The following is a 26,518-nucleotide window of genomic DNA, read 5'->3' as shown; positions in this document are numbered from 1 at the left end:
GCAGTGGGTTAATGTGACTTAACCTTTGACACATGCTTTAGTATCTGGGACTCTACGATTGAGGGCTACTACCTCCCCCACTAGTGTACTCAACCAAGATAATAATCTGCTATGAGGCTGCTTGCCAGTCAGCTGGGAGGCCAACTTTAACCAGACTGACACTGGCTTCCATCTACTGTTGAAATATATTTCTGAGAAGGAGGTATTGCCCTGACTCCAGCCCAGAACATTGGGATTTTCAATAAGTACCAGTCTGGCTTCAATGATGAAAATAAGACATTTTTCATTCTTTGTGAAAACAAAAGCTGTTGTTTCTCCCTTGAGCACTGACCTATATAGATTTCCATCCCTCCAACCTCCTCAGGCCAAGCAACTGGACAGGGCAGCAGAACAAACCTCTCCACTTGGGATCCTGCTGACAAACACTGACTGGCACTGCCCTCTCAGGCCTGGCTGACATAGACCCAGCCCCACCCGCCCTTATTGGCAGCTGCAACTCAAGGTGCCCCCTTGTAGCAAAATGGCTCTGCCAACTACAGGTGATCATTTCAGTAATGAGCTCAGCCCCTTGCCCTTCTCTGCCTTATTGTATGCTATCTGAAATGGACTGTTAGTGTTTTTTTTCTGTGTATTTCCTTTCAGTCTTTCTGATGCATGTTTTTTCTTGCTTCTGAGGTTATACTGTATGTTCAGTTTTGTATCCTTTCATGACTTTCCACGTGACCCTAAGCAACACCACCAGAAAGCTACCCAGCGGTGCTAGAGACCTGTCCTCTTTTCAGCTGTTAAGTTCTGCTGGATAGCAGTGGTAGAGGTATCACTGGGTGCTGGACAGAAAATCAACCCCTAGAGCAGCAAGGACAAGGGCTATGGCTCATCCTCTCCTCTCCTGAAGCACAGGGCAGATGCACACATAATCTTGTTCTACCAAGAGCTGTCGCCTCCCCTCCCCTTGGGTACCTGATCAGGGAGGTTTGTATAGATAAGTCTGTGCATACTTTGCCTGTGAGGCAGAGCCGACCTTCTCTGAGCCACACTCCATCAAATGTACCTCACCTGTATGCAGAATGTACCAAAAACCTCCCATTGTAACTTGAGAACCTAACTGGGCACACAGGCTAGCCTCAGATTTTTATATTCAAATCTTTCAGGCCTTTGACAAATCACTTGATGCTTCTTCCTATCTAGTCTTGGGATTCCTCCTTTTCATACCCAGCTCTCATCCTCTTTTGAGCTGTTCCATGGCCTCTCCACCATGACTTGAGCACTTACAACACCAGGCTTCAGTTTCCTCAACTATAGAATGGGAATAAAGCCCAAGCACACCTCCAAAAATAACAGTCCATCAAGAACATGCGTATGTGCACATGGCCTGGGTGAGCCTGTAGTTTATTACTTCTTTTGTCAGTCTTAACTCAGATCTCTGGCATCCTCACACCAGACTGGACAGGCATCTATGTTGAAACTTTATTCCAAAATTATAAAGCAAAGCTCTTTAACAAAAATACACATGTAGGCTTGCTTTAACAAACCGAGTAAGTCTGAGAATCTTAATATAAGCCACTTGAAGTAACACATTCACATCCAAAAGATTGCAACAAATTTATACTATATTTTGAGCACTAGTTCCTGTACAGCTTATTCTCATTAGTTTGGATCCAACTATTCCAATGTATTATGAACCAGTAACTTCCACAATCTCTTAAGATAAGCTCAACTGATCTCATAGCAATAACAGCAAAAGCCAGGGATAATTGGAAGAATTAGATATTTCCATGATAATTAAGTCCAAGGATCCATAGGAGGAGGATGGAGGACTCAAGGATAAAATCAAGTTTTCAACCTGGTTGAGCTACTGTCTAGAATCGGATTTTGGAACTCCCAATTTTTGATTTGATGCTACAGTAAAGAAGGTACAAAATATCAGGGTTGTTTGACACTCTTTCCCCCCCTAAATGAAACCTTCACTAAAAGAGGTTTAAGGATTTAAGGCAAGTTCTCCAAAATAAGTGAATGGCATCAGTTCTAATTACTACAGAGGTTACTAACCAGCTATTGAGTCTTTATTTTCAATTCATGATTCTAGGAGGGAATGTGAGGAGTAAGGTGGAAGACTCGGCAAGGCCTCAGCAGAGAAAGCAACTTATGAGTAGGCAGAGAGCCAGCTTCTGCCATGAAGTTATTGCTAGATCTTAACTGAGTTGCATATATATACACCTGCTTCACAGTGAAATTGAGTAGTTCAATGAATGGTCCTTTGCTAAGCTAAGCTGGCAGCATTGTAACCTATAGTATTTACTATCCAGCAGAAAGGTGAAATGATGTTTTCATGGAGAATCTTGATTCTCTCAACTCCTACAAAAGCTGTGGTTCAGAATCAAATCATCCAGGACTGGTATGATGCCAAGGTAAGTGGCCCAGTTTTCAGCTGATGAACTACTTCCTGAAATGATTTCATTTCCCCAAAGGGAGTTAGTGGTTGGTGATGATGGAGGGGACGGGGAAACATAAGCATGTGTGAACCAACGTAATAGGTCCCCTTAATAGGGCTTTCCCACTGCCTCCCAAAGTCATTATTGGTTCTTCTAATCTGAGAGATCTTGGTTGCAGAGTGGGCTCTGCCAAGGCCCGCATGTGTTTAGGGTTTGCATAGTTCTTGGATTGGTGGAGCACACACTGCTCTTCAGACAGCATGTTTTGCACTTGGCTAAGCTTTTCCAGTGAGCTTTCCTTAAGGCCTTCCATCCTCCAGTGTTATAAAGACCCTAAGTGGGCTCAAGACCATCACATACTCACTACATAGTCCTCCTTAAAGGGCCTAGAGAATGTTTCTTCCTCACCTTTCCCCAAATGTGGGCTGAGAAAAGAAATGGGAGGGAGGGACTTCCCACCAATTTAGGGGTTAAAGACTTCTGGCTGGCTGTTCAAGGACAGAATCCAGCCTAATGCCGTACCTTCTGATACCTCTTAGATGCTCTGTCTTACAGGTTTGTTCTCCATGAAAAGACTGGCTAGAGAAGAGCAAGGCTCTTTGCCCAAGTCTCTATGCCTTCAATGTGAAGTCAGTAAGACCATGATGCTTTAGAAACTCCATGGAAAAGGGAGGGATTTAAATCTCAGGAAGTAAATTAATACCCCTGACTGTTGGAAAAGGAGGATCAGAAGTCAAAGTTAAGCAGAAAGCCACTGCCTCCCCCAGAACTTCCCCTTACATCATAAAGGAAAATTAAGGATAGTGCAAGTCCCAAGGGAAGAAGCAGCAGAGATGAGACTAGAATTTCCCAGCAGCTGGAGAGCCACATACTCTGTTGGCTCCCAATGTCAGGTCAGGAGACTGATAGCTTCTAATCCCAGCACTTAAGGATGCAACTCTGAACACCTTCAATAGCATCTTGCGTTTCATTTCTCACTAGAGTTAACTTTACCGGTCAGAAATTCTATCCTAGGAGGACCACCGCTGGTCTGATAAGCTAACATCTTTTTGGTCCCAAGAAACAAACGGACTTTAGGGAATGTAGCCAAAGACTTTAACAAAGTTAGATTAAAGCACAGAAGGCCAGAGAGACATGAAATAAATCCAAAATGTGCTGGAGAGAAAACCATTTTTAGCAGGACTTCTGTGATTGGTAAAACAGACAAGCATCTCAAGCAAATGGGTGAGGAATGGAAAGGTAGACTTCCATGAGAAGTTATCTGGGTCTCAGAGGAATGGAGAAAGACATAGTCCAAGTTCTAGAAAGTCAATTACCATCATCACCCCAAGATCATAAAACAGGGACTTGCCCAGGCAATTTGTGCCAAGCCCCACTGGCCTCGGGGACTCTTATCTAGCCAATAGGTGCATCCTCATGGCAAGAAAGGCAAATCCAGGGTGACATGGCATCTTTGCCTGCCCTAGTCTTGGGAACATTGCAAATTTTCTTCTGCAAGCTGGCCAACCCTCAGCCGAGACACGCAGGGCTGTGTCCCTGTAAGGCACTGAAGAAGCCGATGTAAGCCATCAGGATCGGAAGACGTGCACTGCTCGGATCACATACTGCCGGCAGATGGGACACTCATTCATGCGCTTGCCACATTTGGTGCAGGTTACCATGTGGCCACACTCCAGCAGAACACAGTCAATGGGTGAGTCCATACAGATCTTACACAGGTTCTCTTCCATGCTGGGTGGCACCGCTCCCCCTGTACAAACACACAGAACAGAAAGAAAGGGGCAGGGGGGAAAGTAAGGAGATGGTCTAACTATATGGAGCAGTAAAGGGTATACAGGTGGGAAAGAACAGACATACTGTGAACAAGCCCCAAAATCTATGTTTTTCTTAAATAGAGCTTCTCCAAGAAGGAATTTCCTCAGTAACTAACTCATTACTTGTCTTCCCAAAGGGCTGTAGACTTGTAGAGCACACTATATGCAGATCAAGTGCATGCCAGAATATGAGCACCAAAGTGAAGTCCTCAAAGCTTAAATCAATTTCATATTTAAGCCACAGTGAGTGGCTCTTAGGGACTTATTATCCTCTAGGGCAGAACATGCTGAAAAGATAAAACTGGTTCAAAAAAAGTTTAAATATAAATGATTCATTAGGGATCATGAGACAAATCTGTAAACACAGACCCAATTTAATAAAGCCAAGGATTATGGAGGGGACATCCCACAAACTTCCCCTGGCTCCCTCTGAAGAGATTTCTTGGGTAGAGGGGACTGGCAGAGATTACTGCTATCCCATAGTACTTTATTCACACCCCTATGGCTGCTCTCACATTGGATTATCATTTTGAGTTTACCTAGTTATCTTCCCTGCTAGACTATGAGCTCCTTAATTCAACAAATTCATCAATTTCCATAACTATACACCTAACACTCCCTATGTGTTCTGACATCAGGTATTCATCTTTGTTCCCAAAATGCCAGTCACATGGTAGGCACACTAATAAAAGAGCGCCTCCCCAGGGAATGGTAACATCTAACATTCATTGATTGCATACCATGTGCCAGGAGGGTCCTAAGAGTTTCACCTGTGTTAATTCACTGAATCTTCACAAAAACTGTGAAGTAGGTATTTCTTGTTACTATCATTTTACAGATGAGGCAACTGAGGTCAAAGAGTTAAGTGGCTTACCCAGGGCACACACAGCAGGTAAGCAGAGGAGCCAGTATTCGAGCCTAAACAGGGTGGCCCCACAGCCCATGGGGAATTTTGCCTCCTGGGTAAATGTCCTGAGGGCTGAGACTATCAAGACAGTATTAAGTGCCCACTGCAGAAACAGTTCTCAATAAATGCTAATTGGCCGGTGGGAGTGGCGGGAAACCATGAGCATGGCCGGTTATCTTCCTAGCTTATCTGCACAAACAGAAAAATCTTCACATCCAAAAGCCATCCCCAATCTGTTTTACATGGTAATCTGAACCAGATAGCCATAAATGAGGAACTGGCCTCTATTTGATCACCTCTAACATTTGGGGCTTAGCCATTCTACAAGAGAATTAACCCATACCTTGTTCCTTCTGTACTTTCTTCACCTCTTTTCAGGACTATTCAAAAAAACCAAAAGAAATACACCCCTTACGAGGTAGGCTGGCTGAGAAAGGTTGTGAAATCTATTTACCTCCAAACTGCTGGGCCTAAAGGGAACCAGTTTGGAAGGGACTGAACTGTACAAATACTTAAGATGAGCTGAAATTATTTATAGAATTTCAACTACTTATTACTTCTCTCAGGAGTAACAAGCTCATCAACTCAAGTTGCCAGCATTTTCTCAGGGAATCAGAAAGAAAAAAGTTACCTGAGTGGATTAAATTGATCTTGGTATAGGTGAGTTAGGCCAGAACACCAAATGGTTTGGGAGAAGAGAGAAAATATCAGCTCTCTAGAATTCATCAGACGTAAAACTCTTCCCCATTCTAAGCAAAAGACCACTTTACTAAGTAATAAACTTGGGAAGTCTTCTGAGAAAGTTTTAAAATGCTTTGCAGGCCCAAACCTCCTCAGAAAGTTTCTCTTGGGGAGGAGCTCATAACCATCTAGCTTTGAAGCTTCCAAAAACTTAAAAAGCTCAATTTAGAACAAGCCTCAGATATAGTCAGGATTCCTGCAAAATGTTCTGGCAGTACCCAAAGGCCCAGGGGTCTTTAACACATAGGCAGGTGCACAGCAGCTGAGGCTGAATAGGTATCTTTCGCCCTGAGAGCACCAAATGTGACCCCTTTCCTATACAAACAAGACTTTTGCAGGTCACTACCCTTTCTTTTTGGTTGGTACCAGCAACTGGTAAACATCCCTAGTGATTTCCCTAGAGGTATATCCAGACACCCCTTCCACCAAAAAATCAAAACTGAGTGAAAACTGTAGTGGGGAGAGATTATAAAAAATGAACCGAGTATGACATATGCCACCATTTGTTTTGTAAAATATTTTATAAATGCTACTTTCTAAGCGCTGGCAACAGAGATTTGCAAAAAAGGGGCCTGACCCTCAGTGTATTGCCACTCTTCTTCTTTCACAAGGACAGGGAGAATGACAATTTCTGAGGATGCTGAGGTGCCCTGGTTCTCAATGAATTTCCCACACACCCTCTCTCTCTGTGCTACCCACATGCTCAGAATTCTTTTAACAGGGATTAGGGTTAAAGGAGGTAAAGGACAGAAGAACAAAGAGCCTAAACCCATTCCCAAACAGAAACAACTACATACCATTTTGATCTTCAGCACCACAAACTAAAAAGGAAAGAAAAAGATGATGTCTTAATATGTTATGACATGATGGTACAAGGAAAGTCTCCCAACATCCTAAGTTCTATTTTTTTTTTCCTGAGTTCAGTTTTGACTGCTTCTCTGCTGGGAAACAGGCTTGTCAAGGGCCCAGACAGACACTCGTCCTCCCTCCATAATTGCTCTACATGCTGAAAACTCACATATAGTTCCTGGTGGCACCTCTGAGCTAGTCTTAAACAGGTATTCCACTGGTTTGCATGAACAAAACTGCCAAGTAGGAAGGATACCATATAAGCATAGTTATATTTTCTATTACTTTTGAAACCAGCATTCACATCAAAAAAGAATGAACAATCTGGTTGCATTAGTCAACCAGGGAATCCTGATGAAGTTCACATGTGAAGCCATCTGTCCCCACGGTCCTCTCAACTCTAGAGAGATTCTTCAGACAATCCCAAAGGGGAGACTGAATTTTTCACCTTAGAAGGTCTCAGTCTGTGATCAGGTGAATAGTCAGACTAACCCTGATGAAATGTGACCTACTGGTAGAGGAGAACCAGCAATCTAACTTCAACCACTGTTAAGGAATCAAAATGTTGTTCTGCAGGAGCTGAATTATTGGGGACAGGAGGTGAAGGCAAGCATTTAGTGAAATAATTTTGGGAAATGCTGAGTTCAAGACACAGTTCTCTTCTACAGGACTTCTCTGCTACTAATAATATCTACCTTGAATCAGTAACAGGGGGATATTTTTTCTCAAACTTATTTGACTGCAGACCCAGATATCTTACTGGCCTCCTCTAGAAAATGACAGCATGTGAAATGCTTTGGGAAATGAACGAAAGAAAAAGCCCAAGTACAGGAAAACAGATACCTTCTCCACATGCTATATGTGCAAAGATCCATTTACTAATAGCCCAGCTATTCAGAATTAGTATGGTTAGAGGTAGTGGTGAGTATGGAGGGAGAAAAGTATGTTGGGAAAGACCATGGACTTCGAAACCAGGAAATCCTTAGTTCAAATCCAGGCTCCACAATCAAGGGATGCCAATACCTAATTTCATAGGTTGCTCTGAGGATTAAATAAATATATAAAATGCCTAACCCAGCATGGTATTCAAACCACAAATGATAGCTATTATTTGATGATACTCATGTGTGTACAGTGATGCCCTCCTTGGATGAAAGTATGGAAATGGTCAAGTCAATGACCTAACTTGATGGTGTCAGCAAACACTCTGGGACTCTGCAGCTACCAAGCAGACAACCCCTCACCCAGGTGCTGGAGTCCTTTTTGATCCTTGTACAGCCGAGTCACCCTCTCCATCAGCTCCCACTTCTCACAGCAGCCCTTGTAATTTACGAAGTTGCGAGCCAGGATCTCTTTCAGCTGCCGCACAGTCAGCGCTTCAATGTCTTCCAGATTAGTCAGGTCAGACAGAGAAGCCCTCCGGCCTGGCACAAAACTATCCTCTGAGTCGATGGACTGCAAAAGCAAAGGCAGGAACAGTGGGCTCAGCTCTTACCTACCCAACCTCTTTCTCAAAGACTGGAGCACTCATAGCATTCTTTTGGTGACTTAACTCAACCACAGTAGAAATAGAAGCCAGCATGATACTTTATATTAAAAACAAACCACAGTCTTTTTCTGACCTATATAGTTTCTGTGCTCAGGCACAGACAGCCTCAGACCAACCAATCAGTATGCTATAGTACAAGGAGCATTAATATAGTAGAAGATGGCGCTGATGTTGGATCCTAACTCCTCCACTAATTAATTCTAAACATCGGGCAAGTTTGCTTACCAGTCTCAACCTGCTTGCCCCTCTTTAAAGGAGAGATAACATCACAGAGTTCCTGTGATTATTACATGTGGTAGCACATGAAATCCTGCTTGGTGCTGGCTTTCCACTCCCCTCTGGAGAAAGTTCTACTTTTGCACAGAGGAGGCAGATTACTCCAGCACCCTCTCCTCCATGCACAAATTCACTAAAGCACTGTGGCCCTGACAGCTGTACTCTCTAGATTGGCCCCTACCATGGTTGAAGCTTGAACTCCCTCTCATCTTTCTTCCTGATTATCTGACCTTCTCCTTACAATGGCTACAGTATGCTAGAAACAAGAGAAAATAATGTGATTTGCATAGCATCAGCAAGAGGCTGCCCTCTGACAGCTCTTAGAAAGTCAAGAGGCTGGACATATTGGGCTGGCTCCACCAGTCTCCACTGTGACCTCACAACTCTCAAGAACATACTGACATCTCCAGGGTTAATCTGGCACGTGCTGACGTAAATTCCACCCCTGAAAATAGAATTTCAGGACTAACATCCACAGACTGATTCTCTCTCCACCTCTGAGTCTCTGAGAGATTCTTTCTAATACCCTAAGAACACCAATGAAAGATCAAAGGCATAGGCAAAGACCAAGCAAAGGCCCCACCTGCGTCTCATCCTCAGCAGGTCCTCTGGCTGTGCTCTCCAGGTAGATGGGTTCCTCTTGGTCTTGAGACACATGGCCATTGGCCTGTGGGAAGAGAATAGTGCCATCACATCTGCAGAGATGTCCCTGGGGTTGTCATAGCATGGGCCTCTTTCTAGTTCTCTCTATCTCTAAATTGTATTACCATCTCCCCCAGAACCTGGAAAGTCTCACAACAACATTAACATAGGTATGCCAATACTAACTTTGTCAGGCAAAAATAAATAAATAAATAAAAATAGACTTCAATAGATATAAAGCTGCTCTCCAGAACAAAAATGCATTAATTCTGCTCATCATCAGGATGGCATTTGCCATGACTCACTGTCAATTTAGTCTCAGCTTGAATACTCCATAAAGGTTTTTTTTGACACTGACCAAAATTGCCCTTCCTCTAACTTCCACCCACTGTCCCTGTTCTACCTTTCAGACCAATGTCTACTGTTGTTTCTATACTACTCATATCGTGTCTTCTCCTCCACATTAAATCTATTCAACTAGTATCAGTCCATGATTTTGCTTATTCCACATACTTCCTTCTCTAGCAACTACTGGTAGGGCATTAAAGGTAAAGGAGAGAGCACTGATGTAGCAAGTATTAAGGAGAGATTTGTATTCTGGGTGCAGCTCATTTGCAGACTTGTGAGTTAATCTTGCAAGAGTTACCTAACTTCCCCATGCCTGGTTTTCCTGCTAGCAAAATGCAGATCTTACCAGAATGTGAGCTGACACTAAGGTTCTTTGAAAATCTCAGAGGGAAAGTAGCCAATAGGATATGGCACACAGTGTGACCTGTATGTGTGATCTGGAAATTTCTGCATAATATAAGGAAGCTTATAATCTACTTTCATTGAAAAACATACCTGAAATTTCTTGAGAAAAATAATTTCCTCCTCAAGTTCCTTTCCTGGTTCCCCATAAACAAAGAGAAGTGTTTCAGAACCAGGGAGAGTAGATAAAAGCTTCTCTGCAGAGAGCCTGAACTTTGGGAAAGAGTTAAATGCCAGCTGGGAAGAAAACAGGCCAAATCAACAAAGGACTTAAATGATTTTACTGCAGTTAAATATGCTGTCCCACTGGCCTTTATGCCTTAGTTCCTGTCAAGACCTGAATCAGGGGGCCCAGCCCTGGCCAAGGTGCTGATCCTAAACAAGAGACAGCACACATGTTGGAAATTGACAATGCCAGTAATATACTAGCTCTGAGCAGCTCAAAGCTCTTTATACATTATATCACACTATTCAATCCTCCCAACATTCTAGGAGAATTAAAAGTGTCAAAAGTGGTTGGGATTACTAATCCCATTTCATTGTTGAAGGCTCAAAGTTTGCCCAAAGTGACCAAGTAGTCAGGGACAAAACAGATGTAGAAACCACATCTTCTGAGTCCTAATCCCCCCACTAATATCCAGGCCATATAAGTAACAAGTACTTAAGTGCACTAGGGCACTTAAGTGACTCCACCACTCCTTACATGATGGTTACACCCACTGGCCTCATTCTAAGTTGGCTTATGTGTCTATCTTCCCTCTTAGAGGCAGGCTCTTTGAATGCAAGTACAGTGTATTATTCATCTCTATTCCCATGCCTGGTACATGATTGAGTCAAAGTGCTCTTAGCTTCCCATTTCCAGGTTGCAACTTACAGTAGAACAGTATGCCAACCACTCCCATCTCCAGTGGTCAGCAGTGAGAGAACCAGCTTCTGTGTCTTGTTAACAGTGTTTCCCTACTCTTCCTTCCCTCCACTTATTCCCCCATCTAGCCAAGGAAGACCACAATAAAGGTGAGTGAGTAGGAGGGTAAATTTGAGCAGAATCAAATTTGAGTTTTCTCAAAATATTTCTGTAACAATGAATTGTTCTTAATGTCTAACTGGGATATCTATGTATTAAAAACAAAAACCAAAAAACCTGGACTGTGCATATCATCTCTAAAGAAAGTCCAGTCATGAATCTGATGTCCAAAAAACATCACTTCATGTATCAGTAGACAGAAAAGGTATCACAGAACCAGAATCTAACTTCACATCCTACCCCCATCAAGCAGGTAGACAGGAAAATGAGCCCTCAAACCAGCAGAAACCAGCGAAGACTGCAAATGGGCCCATACCTGATGATTTTCCTGAGCCTGGACTGGGCCGACAGAGGTGGCTTGTGTAGGTGAAGAAGGGAGGTTGGGTGAGGTAGAAGGTGCTGTGCTGGTGCAAGGCTGGGTCAGGAAGGCCTGCTGCTCAGGGAAGTCCGGGGACAAAGTAGGGGCATGAGTCCTACCCTCCTGGGAGATTACAGGCTGCTGGCCAAGCACCAAGAATACCAGCTCCTCTTTCTCCCGGCACATTTCGGTGGAGATATCATGGAGGCTGAGATAGTCCCTCAGGTCCTTCACCTTCATCTTCATGAGCTCCTCCCGCTGAAAGGCTGTAGCTCGGAACCGCTGGCAGAGAAGACAGAGGCGGGGCCCAGTTCCCACTTGGCTTGAACAGGTCATGCAGAAATTTTTCTTACAGTCCAAGCATGTCTGCTGCTTAGATCAAGAAGCAGAGGAAACCATGTCAGAACGAGAGACCAAGACAGAGTAGGGTGGGAGCTTTAGTGCTGCCAAGCCTAGGAAGACTCTCCCAAGTACTTACTTTTAAAAATTAAGCTAGCTCCTATATCTATGGTAAAAGCTACTTTGCAGATTTTAGGTTCAAAACCACTCTGAGGTGTCAGACCACCTATAGGTATATCTGTATCCAGGTAGAGGACAGTTTGCATTTACATTTATTATTTCATTCAAGTTCTACATTTATTGTCTTCATTTTACTGATGAAGAAACTGAGGCTATTAAGACTACCAGGTTTAGAATGAGAAAGCCCTGCATTTAAGTTGTCTTCCTCCCCACTTTTTTGTAGTGTCACCTTGGGCATGTAATTTAGTTTCCTGACTCTCAAATTCTTCATCTGTAAAATGTGAATGAACAATAGTATCTACCTCAGGTGGTTGTTGTGAAGATTAAAGAGATAATGCATTTGGCCTATCTGACACATAATGAGTCCCCAGGAAATGCAACTGATTTCATTATTACTGCTAGGAAATACTAGTTAATGATGAGAGCCAGGATTCAAATCCTGCTTTTTAATCCTAAACTCTGATTCTTTCAGTTTTATTGCTGAGACAAGAAAGCAAATGCACAGAGGTCATACAGTGGTGGCTGCTATTACTATTAACATTATCATTAATTAAATTTAGTGAAACTCTACTACCTGCAAGTGCTATACCTAGCTTGTCATTTAAATCTCAAAGCAACCCTGCAAAGTAGATATCAGTGTCCCTCCCTGTTTCACAGACAAGCAACTGAGGCCTAGAAAGATCTAATTATCATTTTCAAGGTCAGACAGCAAGCAGCAAAGCCACAATTCAAACTCATGGTCTGAGTCTAATGTCCACAGAGCAGATACTTTCCACCAAGCCATGCTGCCTGACTAATTCAGTCCCATTCAAGCCTCCAACAGCACCAATTTAAGGGCGTGGCTTTCCATCCCCAAACTCCCAATCCAGTCCCTACCCCACTACTTGGAGGCCTACACAGAGCATGATCATTCAGTGGTGTACAGGATCACTTTCAACACAAATACTGAGACAGCTACTGGAAGCCCTCTGGACATTGGGGTGCTCTAACATGTGAAAGTAAAGAGTATTTCAGAATGGATGAGTAAAGCATCTGACTTGCAGACTGGTACTGCCTAGTAGCAGCTACTCACACAATCACAGGCAGGACATCAAGACTTGTTCAACCCACAGGAAGCAAATTTCTCAGCCTCTCACCCCACAGGTGGAGCAAGTACAGTGGCATGTGGCTGAGCTCTGTTCCAGCCAAGGGTGGGTCAGACTCACACAGGAGAGGTAATTCAAATGCACACTGAGATCATCCTGTGGTGGGCACCTTCATTATTCCTTTAAATAAATTAAAAACTGTTCATTCTTGGTGAGTTAAATACTAACCTAAATATTTCTGCTCCCTCTTTCCCAAATTTAGAAAGACTAAAAGCTGTTCAAACTAAAAAGAAGACCCAAAAGACTTAGATTCTCATAGTCAAGATCACAGACACTCTTGAATGGGGCTGAATAAAGTCTTCTTAGTTAAGATGGGTATATTTAGTTTTTGTCTAAATGTCTTCATAAAGTAACCATCCAGTTGTGATGATTGAGGCTTAGAAGGCATTGCAGAGGGACACATATCAAGCTCCCTTATTATAATCAGACAAAATAATGTTCAGAGACTTATGAAAAAGGACACACAGTTGCACTAGCATCATTCTGGGACCAGCAGCCACTCAGGTGCAAATGTGGATTTGGGGGTTCTTGGGGTATTTGGGATTCATACATATCCACAGCTTTCTATCAGAAAATGAAATATGTCTAGAATGACTGATAGCAAAATGAAGGTGTCATGAACATTAATTAAGTCAATGCAGTTAGACCAGACCTATCTTGACACAGTTATAAGCCCTGAGTTGCTCAATCAGCCAGATCTGAACAACCTCACATTCTTTCTTTGAATGTGTGTTACTTTTGGGATGCAAGATCTGAATGCAGATAGCAACTGTGTTTCTATCTACCTACTGGTCACCAGAGACTCTGATGTAAGCCAACTTCTGAAACAAACCCTAAAGGAGAACTATGATAACACTCAAGGCTAAAATCCCAGTGTGGAGAGGCAGGAGAGAATAAAGGAAAAGAAAAAAAAAGGATTGTCAACAAATGTGGGCAGAATGAGCAAAGGGAATACTTATTGTTCTAGTTTGCTAGCTGCCTGAATGCAACACACCAGAGACGGATTGGCTTTTAATAAAAGGGGATTTATTTTGTTAGTTCTTCAGAGGAAAGGCAGCTATAACTTTCCACTGAGGTTCTTTCTTACATGGAAGGCACAGGATGGTCTCTGCTGGTCTTCTCTCCAGACCCCTGGGTTCCAACAACTTTCCCCGGGGTGACTTCTTTCTGCATCTCCAAAGGCCTGGGCTGAGCTGCAAGTGCTGAGATGAGGAATGCCGAACTGCTTAGGCTGTGCTACATTGCGTTCTCTCATTTAAGCACCAGCCAATTAAGTCAAACGTCACTCAATGCAGCAGACGCGCCTCCTAGCTGACTGCAGATGTAATTGGCAACAGATGAGGTTCCCTTACTGTTGGCTTATGTCCGCAGCAACAAGATTAGGTATGCTCACCTGGCCAAGTTGACAACTGAATCTAACTAACACACTTATATATAAGTTCTAGCAAATGGTTCAAACCAACTGAGTAACAAAATAACATGAAAGATGAATGCAGGAAACAGCATGCCTGCAGAGATGCCAAGAGTACACTCAAACACCCAGTATCAAAAAGCTGGCAGACAGGACTTCTGGAAAGATGGTAGAATAGGACAGACCAAGTTTACCCATGCTCCAAAGAACAGCTAGAGAAGGGACAGAAAAAAGAATGGGAGAGCAATTCCAGGTTATAAGTGACCTGGAAAGGTCTTCTACACCACATAGGGAAGCCCTGGTTTAAAAAGCAGAAGAAATGAGACACAAAGAACTGGAGACCAGCTGGCTAGTGCAAACAGCTTAGCGTGTCCATTTCCAGACAGAGGCCCAGAGCTGTCAGGAGTGCATGGACAGAGAGATGGGGATAAGGAAGTAAGCCAAGCACTGTTCCTTAAATGTGCTACCCTCACGCATGTGCCCCTGCCCCATGACCCACAACTCCCCCTACACCCCACACACCTGAACCCCATCACCTGCCCCAACACGTGCTCCAAAAACCCGCCCGAAACCCCTCCTCATGCATCCCTGCCTGACACACCCACCCATGCATGCGTGCAAGCCTGTCCCAGCCCACCTCAACTCTCCCATGCAAGCACACAGTCTCATCCCCACGCCGAGACCCATGTACCCACGGCCAGCCCCTTGACCCCCACCTCCCCCTCCCTGCCCCTGCAGCCAGTCACCTGTGCATAGGGGCTATACGCACATACTCAGGCACAGTCACCCTCAATCCACACAGTCGCTCAACCCCACCTGGACCCCCTGAGCTCTGCGCACCCACACATCAGCATCTGGCCCTGTGAGATGTGTGCATGTGCAAGCAACCACTCCCACCACACCCCCTCAGCTCTTGGGCCACACCCGCCCCCAGTCCATGCGGGCACAATTCCACCCTGCTGCCCTTGAACTCTGCACACATGCACATCAGAGCCCCACCCTCCAGACCTGCACAATCCAGGGCTCTGCTCCCTAGATCCACACACCAGCACAGTCACATCCTCCCTGCAGGGCACTCACATATTTGTGCTGGACCTCTTGACCCCGCACCCCACCCACCCTGTCCTGCACACTTGCATACCCTTACCCAACTTCATATTACAAGTGCCCTTCTTCCCACACCTGGCAAGTCCTCTTGGGTACATCTGTGCCACACAGCCTCCGCCCTGCATGGGTACATCTGTGCCACACAGCCTCCGCCCTGCACAAACGGACACCCTTACTCCATCCCATCCCTGCACCTGCGGACTGGTGCCAGGGCCCCACCCACCCAACATCACCCACCCCTGACACATGCCCCACAATGTCCATGACCTAAGCCCTGCACCTATACACTCGCACATCCACATCTGGACCCCCTTGACACCTGCCCCTGTGCAAGGACATACCCACTCTCCAACCTCCCTATGCCCCAACTTTTGTGCCCTGTACCCCACACCCTGACACCCACGACCCACGTTTCATGCACCCACCTGCATCCTGCCAACATACCAGCCCCAGCACATCTCCTCAGCACCCCCATCTACCTCCTGTGTCCCCCACGCTGCACTGTGCTCCTGCTCCTGCACTCCAAGGCCTGCCTGAGCTGCACCTCACCCCCATGGCTCCTGCAATGCACATCCACAACCCTGTGACCCACACCCGACACTCACAGGCACTAGTGTAGAGTCCCCAACCCATGCATATACCTGCACTGCAACCCATCACCACACTGTTTGTCCTTCCCTACACCCCGTATCCTGCTCCATACCCATCCAGCAAATACAAAGCTTTAGACTACTGAAGGAAATGAACATCCAAGGTAACACTATCAAGATATTTACCTGCCTTGAAGACAACTAATTAAGAAGATCACTAACCATATGAAGAGGTTGGCAGATACAGCCCAGTCTAATGCCCAAATTAAAACACCAGAGGAGACATACACTTTGGAACAACTACTCTAAGATGTTCATATAACTTTATTAAATAAAATCAGTGGGATGTATAATGACATAAAGGAGATCACAGAAGAGCATAAAAAGGAATTTGAGAGAATAAATAGAAAAACAGCAGATATCACAGAGATTAAAGATGCTTAGACCAAATCAAAAATATACTACAGACACACAACAGCAGATTTGAAAAGGCAGAAGAATAAGAGAACTAGAGGACAGGACAACTAATTTTGAACACACAAAAGAGGAAATGACAGAGAAGAGAGAAAAATTTGAATTGGATCTCAGGGAAATGATGGACAAAACAAAGCACACAAACAGATGAATTACTGGTGCTCCAAAAGAAGAAGAGAAGAGTAAAGGGCTAGAAAGATTAGTGGAGGATATAATGGGGGAAAACTTCCCAACCTTTATAAAAGACATAAATATGCAAAACAAAGGAACCCAATGAACTCCAAATAGGCCTACCCAAGACACACCCTAACCAATCTGTCAAACACCGAAGAGAAGCAGAAAATCCTGAAAGTGCAAGAGAAAAACAATCTACTACATACAAAGGAAACCACATAAGACTGAGTTTGGACTACTCAACTGGCACTAGGGAGGCGAGAAAGCAGTGGTATGATATATTTAAGATCCTGAAAGAGAGACTTCCAGCCAAGAATTCTGTACCCAGCCAAACTGTCCTTCAAAACTGAGGAAGAGATTAAAAATTTCACAGACAAAGACTGAGAATGTCAACAAGAGACCAGCTCTACAAGAAATACTAAAGCATCCTATCGGCTGAAAAAAAAGACAGAAGAGGGAGTTCTGGAGGAGGGCACAGAATTGAAGAGTAACAGTAAATGTAAAAAGAGAAAGAGGGAAAAGAATATATAGACTGACAAATAAAATCCAAAGGATAGATGGCTGATTCAAGAAATGCTTTTAGAGTAATAACTTTGAATGTTAATGGACGAATTAAAAGATACAGATTGGCAGAATGGACTAAGAAATATAATCCAGCTATATGCTGCTTACAACAGACTCATCTTAGACACAAGGATACAAATAGACTGAAAGTGAAGGGATGGAAAAAGATGTTCCACACAAGCGGTATAGGAGTAGCTAGCTATACTAATATCAGACAAAATCAACTTCAAGTGTAAAGACATCTTAAGGGATAAAGAAAGACACTGTATATTAGCAAAAGGGACAATTAACCAAGAAGAAATATCAATCATAAATGTCTATGCTCCCAATCAAAGAGTTCCAAAGTACATGAGACAGACTGGCAAAACCAAAGGGAGCAATAGACGTGTGCTGGTTTAAAAGGATGTATGCCCCCTAGAAAAGCCATGTTTTAATAAAAGTCCCATTTCATAAAGGTAGAATAATCCTTATTCAGTACTCTATGTTTGAAACTGTAATCAGATCATCTCCCTGGATGATGTGATTTAGTCAAGAGTGGTTGTTAAACTGGATTAGGTGACAACATGTCTCCACCCATTTGGGTGGGTCTTGATTGGTTTACTGGAGTCCTATAAAAGAGAAAACATTTGGGAGAATAGGAGATTCGGAGAGAGCAGAGAATGCTGCAGCACCACAAAGCAGAGAGTCCACGAGCCAGTGACCTTTGGAGATGAAGAAGGAAAATGCCTCCCGGGGAGCTTCATGAAACCGGAAGCCAGCAGAGAAAGCTAGCAGATGATGCCATGTTCACCATGTGCCCTTCCAGCTGAGAGAGAAGCCCTGAAATTCATCGGCCTTCTTGAACCAAGGTATCTTTCCCTGGATGCCTTAGATTGAATATATATATATATTTTTTTAAATTAACTAACACAACATTTAGAAATCATTCCATTCTAGATATACAATCAGTAATTCTTAATATCATCACATAGATGTATGATCATCATTTCTTAGTACATTTGCATCGATTTAGAAAAAGAAATAGCAAGACAACAGAAAAAGAAATAAAATGATAATATAGAGAAAAAAATAAAAATAAAAAATACAAAAAATATATATAAAAAAACTATAGCTCAGATGCAGCTTCATTCAGTGTTTTAACATAATTACATTACAATTAGGTAGTATTGTGCTGTCCATTTTTGAGTTTTTGTATCCAGTCCTGTTGCACAGTCTGTATCCCTTCAGCTCCAATTGCCCATTATCTTACCCTATTTCTAACTCCTGATGGTCTCTGTTACCAATGACATATTCCAAGTTTATTCTCGTATGTCGGTTCACATCAGTGGGACCATACGGTTTTTGTCCTTTAGTTTTTGGCTAGTCTCACTCAGCATAATGTTCTCTAGGTCGATCCATGTTATTATATGCTTCATAAATTTATTCTGTCTTAAAGTTGCATAATATTCCATTGTATGTATATACCACAGTTTGTTTAGCCACTCGTCTGTTGATGGACATTTTGGCTGTTTCCATTTCTTTGCAATTGTAAATGCTGCTGCTATAAACATTGGTGTGCAAATGTCCGTTTGTGTCTTTGCCCTTAAGTCCTTTGAGTAGATACCTAGCAATGGTATTGCTGGGTCGTATGGCAATTCTATATTCAGCTTTTTGAGGAACCGCCAAACTGCCTTCCACAGTGGTTGCACCATTTGACATTCCCATATTTTTAATAGACTTGTTTTAATTGGGACATTTTCTCGGCCTTAGAACTGTAAACTAGCAACTCATTAAATTCCCCCTTTTAAAAGCTGTTCTGTTTCTGGTATATTGCATTCTGGCAGCTAGCAAAAAGAACAAGACGTTTCAACAATAATAGTAGAAGACTTCAATATACCACTCTCCTCTAGAGATAGAACAACCAGGCAGAGGATCAATAAGGAAATAGGGAACTTAAATATTTTGATAAATGAAAAATACCTAACAAACATATATATAGGTCATTACACCCCAAAACACCAGGATATACATTCTTCTCTAGTGCTCATGGAACATTTTCCAGGAGAGATCATATGCCAGGACACAAAACAGGTCTTCATAAATTTAAAAACACTGAAATTATTCAAAGCACTTTCTCTGATCACAATGGAGTGAAGCTGGAAATCAACAACCACCAAAGAACAAGAACTTTCACAAATATATGGAGATTAAATAATATGCTCTTAAACAATGAGTGGGTCAAAGCATAAATTGCTAGAGAAATCAGTAGCTATCTGGAGATGAATAAAAACGAGAATACAATATATCAGAACTTATGGGAAGTGACAAAGGCTGTAATGAGAGGGAAATGTATTGCTCTATATGCCTATGTTTAAAAAGAAGAAAGAGCAAAAATTGAAGACTTAACTGCTCACCTGGAGGAACCTGAGAAAGAACAGCGAACTAACCCCAAAGCAAATAGAATAAGAGAAATTACAAAGATTAAAGCAGAGTTAAACAAACGGGAGAACAAAAGAACAGTAGAAAGAATCAATAAAACAAAAAATTGGTTCTTCAAGAAAATCAATAAAATTGATGGGCCACTAGCAAGGCTAACAAAGTAAAAAAGAGAGGATATAAATAAAGGAAATCAGAAATGAGAGGGGGGTCATTACCAAAGACCCTGAAAATTTTTAAAAAATGGTAAGAGGATACTATGAACAACTATACGCCAACAAATTAGACAACTTAGATGAAACGGACAAATTTCTGCAAACACACAAAGAAGCTAAACTGACTCAAGAAGAAATAGAAGATTTCAACAAACCAATCACAAATAAAGAGATTTAAACAGTCATCAAAAATCTTCCTACACCATGTTTATTGAAGATGATTGTATAATGATATAGCTTTCACAATGTGACTGTGTGACTTTGTGTCTGATGCTCCTTTTATCTACCTTATCAACAGGTGAGTAAAACATATGGAATAAAAATAACTAATAGGGGGAACAAATGTTAAACTTAGATTGAAATGCTAGTGATCAATGAAAGGGAAGGGTAAGGGGTACAGTATGTATGAATTTTTTTCTGTTGTCTTTTTATTTCTTTTTCTGAACTGATGCAAATGTTCTAAGAAATGATCATGATGATGAATATGCAACTATGTGACGATATAGTGAATTACTGATTATATATGTAGAATGGAATGATAACATGTTAAGAATGTTTGTGTTTCTTTCTTGTCATATTTTTTAAAAATTTAAAAATTAATAAAAAAATTGTTTTAAATATATAAATAAGATTAAAAAAAAAAATCTTCCTACCAAGAAAAGCCCAGGGGAGAACCATGAGAGCCCACCCAGCCAGAGACCTTTTGACATAAAGAAGGAGAACATCCCTGGGGGAGCTTCATGAAACAGGAAGCCTGGAGAGAAAGCTAGTGGACGTCACCATGTTCACCATGTGTCTTTGCAGGTGACAGAGAAACCCTGAACTTCATCGGCCGATCTTGAGTGAAGGTAACCTCTTGTTCATGACTGAATTTGGACATTTTTATAGACTTGCTTTATTTGGGACATTTTCACTGCCTTAGTACTGTAAACTTGCAACTTAAAAAATGCCCCTTTCTAAAAGCCAAAAAGAAAAAGAAAAAGAACAAGAAGGAAAGAAAAAACCCAGGGCCAGAGGGCTTCACAGAGGAATTTTATACCCAAACCAGGTAAAGATCAAAAAGAAAGGAAAACTACAAACCAATCTCCCTAATCAACATAGATGCAAAAATTCTCAACAAATTATTAGCAAATTGAATGTAACAGCACATTAAAAGAATTACATAACATGACCAAATAGGTTTACACCAGGAATTTCAAGGATGGTTCAACACAAGAAAATCAATTAATGCAATATAGCACATTAACAAATCGAAAGGGAAAAATTATATGATCATCCCTACTGATGCTAAAAAAGCATTTGACAAAATTCAACATCCTTTTCTGATAAAAAAAAACACACACTTCAAAAGGTAGGAATCAATGGTAACTTCCTCAACATGATAAAAGGCATATATGAAAAAGTGATAGCCAGCATTTTACACAATGATGTGAGGCTGAAAGCTTTCCCCTAAGATTGGGAATGAGACAAGGATGCCCTTTATCACCACTATTATTCAACATTGTACCAGAAGTTCTAACAAGAGCTATCAGGCAGGAAAAAGAAATAAAAGCCATCCAAATTTGAAAGGAAAAAGTAAAACTCTCATTATTTGTAGATTATATGATAATATACTTGGAAAATCCTGAGGAATCTACAACAAAGTTACTTGACCTAATAAACAAATTCAGCAAGGTGGCAGGATATAAAATTAATGTGCAAAAATCAATAATGTTTCTATATACAGCAGTGACCTAAATGAGGAGTCAATTAAGAAAAAAATTCCACTCAAAATAGCAACTACTAAAAGAATCAAGTATCTAGGAATGAACTTAACTAGGGATGTAAAAGGCTTGTACACAGAAAACTACATAACACTGTTAAAAGAAATCAAAGATGATCTAAATAGGAGGAAAGACATTCCAAACTCATAGAAAGGCAGTTTAAATGTGGTCAAGATGTCAGTTCTACCCAAATTGATCTACAGATTCAATGTAGTACCAATCAAAATTCCAACAACCTACCTACCTTGAAGATTTGGAAAAGCTAGTTATCAAATTCATCTGGAAAGGAAAGAGACCCCAAATAGCATCCTAAAAAAAGAAGAATGAAGTGGAGGATTAACACTCCCCAATTTTAAAACTTATAAAGCCACAGTGGTCAAAACAGCATGGTGCTGGCACAAAGATAGAAGTATTGACCAATGGAATTGAATCGAGAGTGCAGAAATAGACCACCAATGGTAAACTGACGTTTGACAAGGCCCCCAAATCCACTGAACTGGGACAATAGGCTTTTCAATAAATGGGCATGGGAGAACTAGATATCAATAGCCCGAAGAATGAAGGGGACTATTACCTCACACCCTATAAGTGTAAGGTAACTCAAGTTGGATCAAACACCTAAATATGCAAGGGAACATCCTCAAGACCTAGTAAAAGGAAGTAGATTCCTAAACTTCACACCCAAAGCACAAGCAATAACAACAACAACACAAGAAAATGGATAAATGGGAACACCACAAAATCAAATGCTTTTGTGCCTCAAAAGACTTTGTCAATAAAGGTGACGAGGCAAAACACAATGGGAGAAAATATTTGGAAATCGCACATTGGATAATAAAGGTTTGATATCCTGTATACATAAAGAAATCATATAACTCAACACCAAAAGAACAAGTGGGCTGAAGATATGAAGAGACATATTTCTCAAGAGCAAATACAGATGGCTAAAAAGCACATGAAGAGATGGTCACTTTCATAAGCTATAAGGGAAATGCAGATCAAGACCACAATGAGATACCACCTCACACCTATAAGAATGATGGTTATTAAACAAACAGGAAACTACAAACGTTGGAGAGGATGTGGAGAAATTGGGACACTTATGCACTGCTAGTGAGAATGTATAAATGGTACAGCTGCTGATGAACACAGTTTGGCAGCTCCTCAGGAAACTAAATATCAAGTTGCTCCATGACCTGGCAATAGCACTTCTTGGTATACACCCACAAGAGCTAAAGGCAGTGACACAAACAGACATTTGCACACTGATGTTCATAGCAACCTTATTAGCAATCACCAAAATAAAGAAACAGTCCGAGTGCCCATCAACAGACAAGTGGATTAACCAAATGTGGTATATACAAACGATGGAATATTATGCAGCAATAACATGAAATGTCATCCTGGACCACATGACAAGACTGAAGAGCCTTGAGGACATAATGCTCAAGTGTGCATGAATAAGCCAGACACAAAAGAATAGATACTGCCTGATTCCACTTTTATGACCATGGTAAAGGTAAAATCAGAGGCTTATAATACAGAATATAGGGGACCTAGAGATACATAGAAGCTTGAGATGGGTGAACAGCTTACTAATGAGGTTAAAAACTTAATTGTAAGGGAATAGATAGAAGTGAAGGCAATTCACTAATGAGTCTCTAAGTATTATTACCATATTGAAGGTGTACATGATTGAAAGGGGTTGAATAGACTCATGTGTCCCACCAATTAACATTACAGATATAAATAAGTTCTTGCATGAATTATTACAAAAGTATAAATCTTGTACAAAGAGTATATAATTCTGTAATATGGGGGGAAAACGCTATTGCATGCTATGGGCTATGTTTAACAGGAAAACATCAACAGTACTGCAGTAATACCAAGAGTACATAACGGGGAGAAGGACAAGAGTTAGGGAAAGATTTGGACTTTCTATTCGGTGAGGGTGTGTTTTTTGGCTCTTGAGAACAATGAAATTATCTAAAATTAAGAGTGCTGATGTACTGTTGACTTTGGACATTATACATGAGGCCCAGTAGATAAAGGTGGCTGAAAGACGCACTGACTGAGAAGGAGATTGGCGAACGATGGTGTAAACATATGCTTGAACACAGTGCTGCTACGAAAGGAATGAAGGTGTGAGGCATGCAATGATGTGACTGAACCTGTGGGAAATCTGGAGACAAAAATAAACCAGAAACAAAAGAGTAAATATTGTATGATGTCATTCTGAAAATACTTATAAGAAAACTGGGGCCTAGATTATAAGCTTTTATAGCAGTCACATTTAGTCTGGAGTGGTAATCGTTATTTCTGGATTTTGAGAAGCTGTGTTAGGTATATATAACCTGGTATTTAGAGATAAGAATGAAGCCAATCAGGTCAGGATTAAGATAATTCAGAATACAGGAATAAGGAAGACATTGCCTGTATTTTAGAATTTCACCTTCTCTTCAAGACCAAAGGAAGAAAGTTTTCTTCTGTCCAGAACCTATTCTGTAGCACATAACCTGACTCAACTTGTCTGGGTAGATCATTTAAACAACTGAAACACAGGGAACCCAGAATAAAAATAATAATAATAAAAACAAGAGTCTTCAATCCTGTATAGCTTAATGTAATACTTGGATACATCTCAGAGTATATTAAGCAGATAATCAAAAAGTATTGGCAAAGTCCCTTGAGGGATGGGAGAAAAATTACGGAACTATTAAACTTTATAATGGGGGAAACCCCAGATACTGTGCCAAACAGGGACACACAAATCAATAGGTCAAGCCCTTGATCTTGAATTTGCTCTTGTGAAGCTTATGTATATGGCAGAGACGCTTAGCCTACCTGTAGATATGCCTAAGAGTCATCTCTGGATGACCTCTTTTGTGCTCAGATGTGGCCTTTCTTTAAGCCCAACTCTGCAAATGAAACCACTGCTCTCCCCGCTATATGGGACATGATATCCAGGGATGAAAGTCTCCCCAGTGGCATTGGAGATGACTCCCAGGGATAAGCTTGGCCCTGGCACTGTGGGATCAACAACACAATCCTGACACAAAAGGACGAAAAGAAGTGTAACAAATAAGGTATCAGTGGCTATGAGAGTTCGGAATCATGAGGCCTTGTCAAATCCCAACAAAAACCATTCCTGCCAATCCTAAAGAATACCTCGGGTATTATATATAAGATTCTATAAACATTCCATGCACTAGAGTAACTTTCCAAAACCTACAACCTCCAGATAGGTCCCTGGACCAGATAAGTCCTGAAATGCAGAGGAGCCAGCCCTTCCAAAACATCAACTAACTCCATCCTCCTATTCCATATAATCGACAGCCCCTTCCAACATGAAAAAGTTAGAATGGGCACAGCACAAATACCCCTAAAGAAGTGAGAGAAAGATCGAAGGTGATGGTGGAGTCATACAGAGAAGGTAGGGTTTAACAAATGAGTATGAGTGCTGAATCATTATACTGGTATTTTTTTTAGCCTCTAGTACCTTAGAGGAGTTAGAAATAAAAATCTAAAATTGTGGATTATATTATAACCCACACCAAACTCTGAAATCTATTCTACAACTAATTGCTGTGATATACTTTGAAATGTTTTGCTTTTATGTATATATGTTATTTAAAGAGAAGGAAGATCTTGACCAAAAGGGGGATGAGAGAAATGAGACAAAATAAAATGTCAGGGGCTGAGAGATTTCAACCAGAGTTGAGAGGTTATCTGGGAGGTTATTCTTACACATTATACAGATGTCCCCTTTTTAGTTTAAGGTGTATTAGAGAGGTTAGAGGGAAGTGCCTGAAACTGTACAGCTGTGTTCTAGTAGCCATGTTTCTTGAAGATGACTGTATAATGATATAGCTTTCATAATGTGACTCTGTGATTGTGAAAACCTTATATCTGTTGCTCCTTTTATCTACGGTACGGACAAATGAGTAAAACATATAGATTAAAAATAAATAAATAATAAGGGGAACAAATGTTAAAATTTAAAATATATATGTATTGGATGGATGGGAATACTAGTGGTCAAACGAGAAGAAGGGGTAAGGGGTATGGTATGTATGAGTTTTTTCCTTTTTCTTTTTATTTCTTTTTCTGGAGTGATATAAATGTTCTAAAAAATCATCATGGTGATGAATATACAACTATGTGATGACCTTGTAAGCCACTGATTGTACACCATGTGTGGAATGTTTACATGTTAAGAATGTATGTGCTTGTACGTTGTTTTATCAATAAAAGTTTTTTAAAAATAATAAAAAATAAAGAGAAGGAGGAGTATAACAGAGAAGATAGGATTTAACAAATGAGTATGAGCGCTGAATCATTGTACTGATATTTCTGTTGCTCTCCAGTGTCTTGGAGCAGCTAGAAGAAAAAACAAAAAATCATGAAACTATAACCCATAACAAACTTTAAAATCTGTTCAAACTACTTGTTAAAATGTACTTGGAAATTTATTACTTTTTTGTACATATGTTGTATTTCACAAAAAAATAAAAAACATTAAAGAAAAAAAACTGGCAGACAGCCTCTCCAGAACATCAACTAGTTCCATCCCCCATCCCATATTATTGACAGCCCTTTCCAACATGAAAAAGCTAGAAGGGGTACAACCCAAATACCCCTAAAGAATGGGACAAAGATCAAAGGTGATAGTGGAGTTATACAGAGAAGGTAGGGTTTAACAAATGAGTATGACTGCTGAATCATTATACTGATATTTCTTTTAGTCTCCAGTGTCTTGGAGCAGCTACTAGTAAAAACCTAAAATTGTGTAATTGTAA

The 26,518-nt window shown here is 41.2% G+C and overlaps 1 protein-coding gene across 21 annotated transcripts in view; it reads right to left on the bottom strand.

Annotated features, from left to right (window-relative positions):
- Positions 1-1,360: 1,360 nt before the first annotated feature.
- The window catches only part of RFFL (ring finger and FYVE like domain containing E3 ubiquitin protein ligase), a 78,744-nt gene continuing 53,586 nt past the window's right edge, over positions 1,361-26,518 (bottom strand). For 13 of the 21 annotated variants that reach the window (XM_077165175.1, XM_077165183.1, XM_077165182.1 and 10 more), the window contains 5 exons: positions 11,301-11,714; positions 9,152-9,235; positions 7,988-8,198; positions 6,692-6,715; positions 1,361-4,182 (listed from right to left, as the gene is read on the bottom strand). In XM_077165175.1, coding sequence (XP_077021290.1) covers positions 4,001-4,182; positions 6,692-6,715; positions 7,988-8,198; positions 9,152-9,235; positions 11,301-11,714 — 915 coding nt within the window. In that variant the 3' untranslated portion in view covers positions 1,361-4,000. The remainder of the gene's footprint in view (positions 4,183-6,691; positions 6,716-7,987; positions 8,199-9,151; positions 9,236-11,300; positions 11,715-26,518) is intronic. The other 8 variants (XM_077165186.1, XM_077165185.1, XM_077165187.1 and 5 more) reach the window with 2 other exon arrangements.

The sequence above is a fragment of the Tamandua tetradactyla genome, chromosome 6, assembly GCF_023851605.1.
Source record: "Tamandua tetradactyla isolate mTamTet1 chromosome 6, mTamTet1.pri, whole genome shotgun sequence".
NCBI lineage: Eukaryota > Metazoa > Chordata > Mammalia > Pilosa > Myrmecophagidae > Tamandua > Tamandua tetradactyla.
Note: the sequence above shows the minus strand (reverse complement) of the source record. Positions and strands in the feature narration are given on the sequence as shown.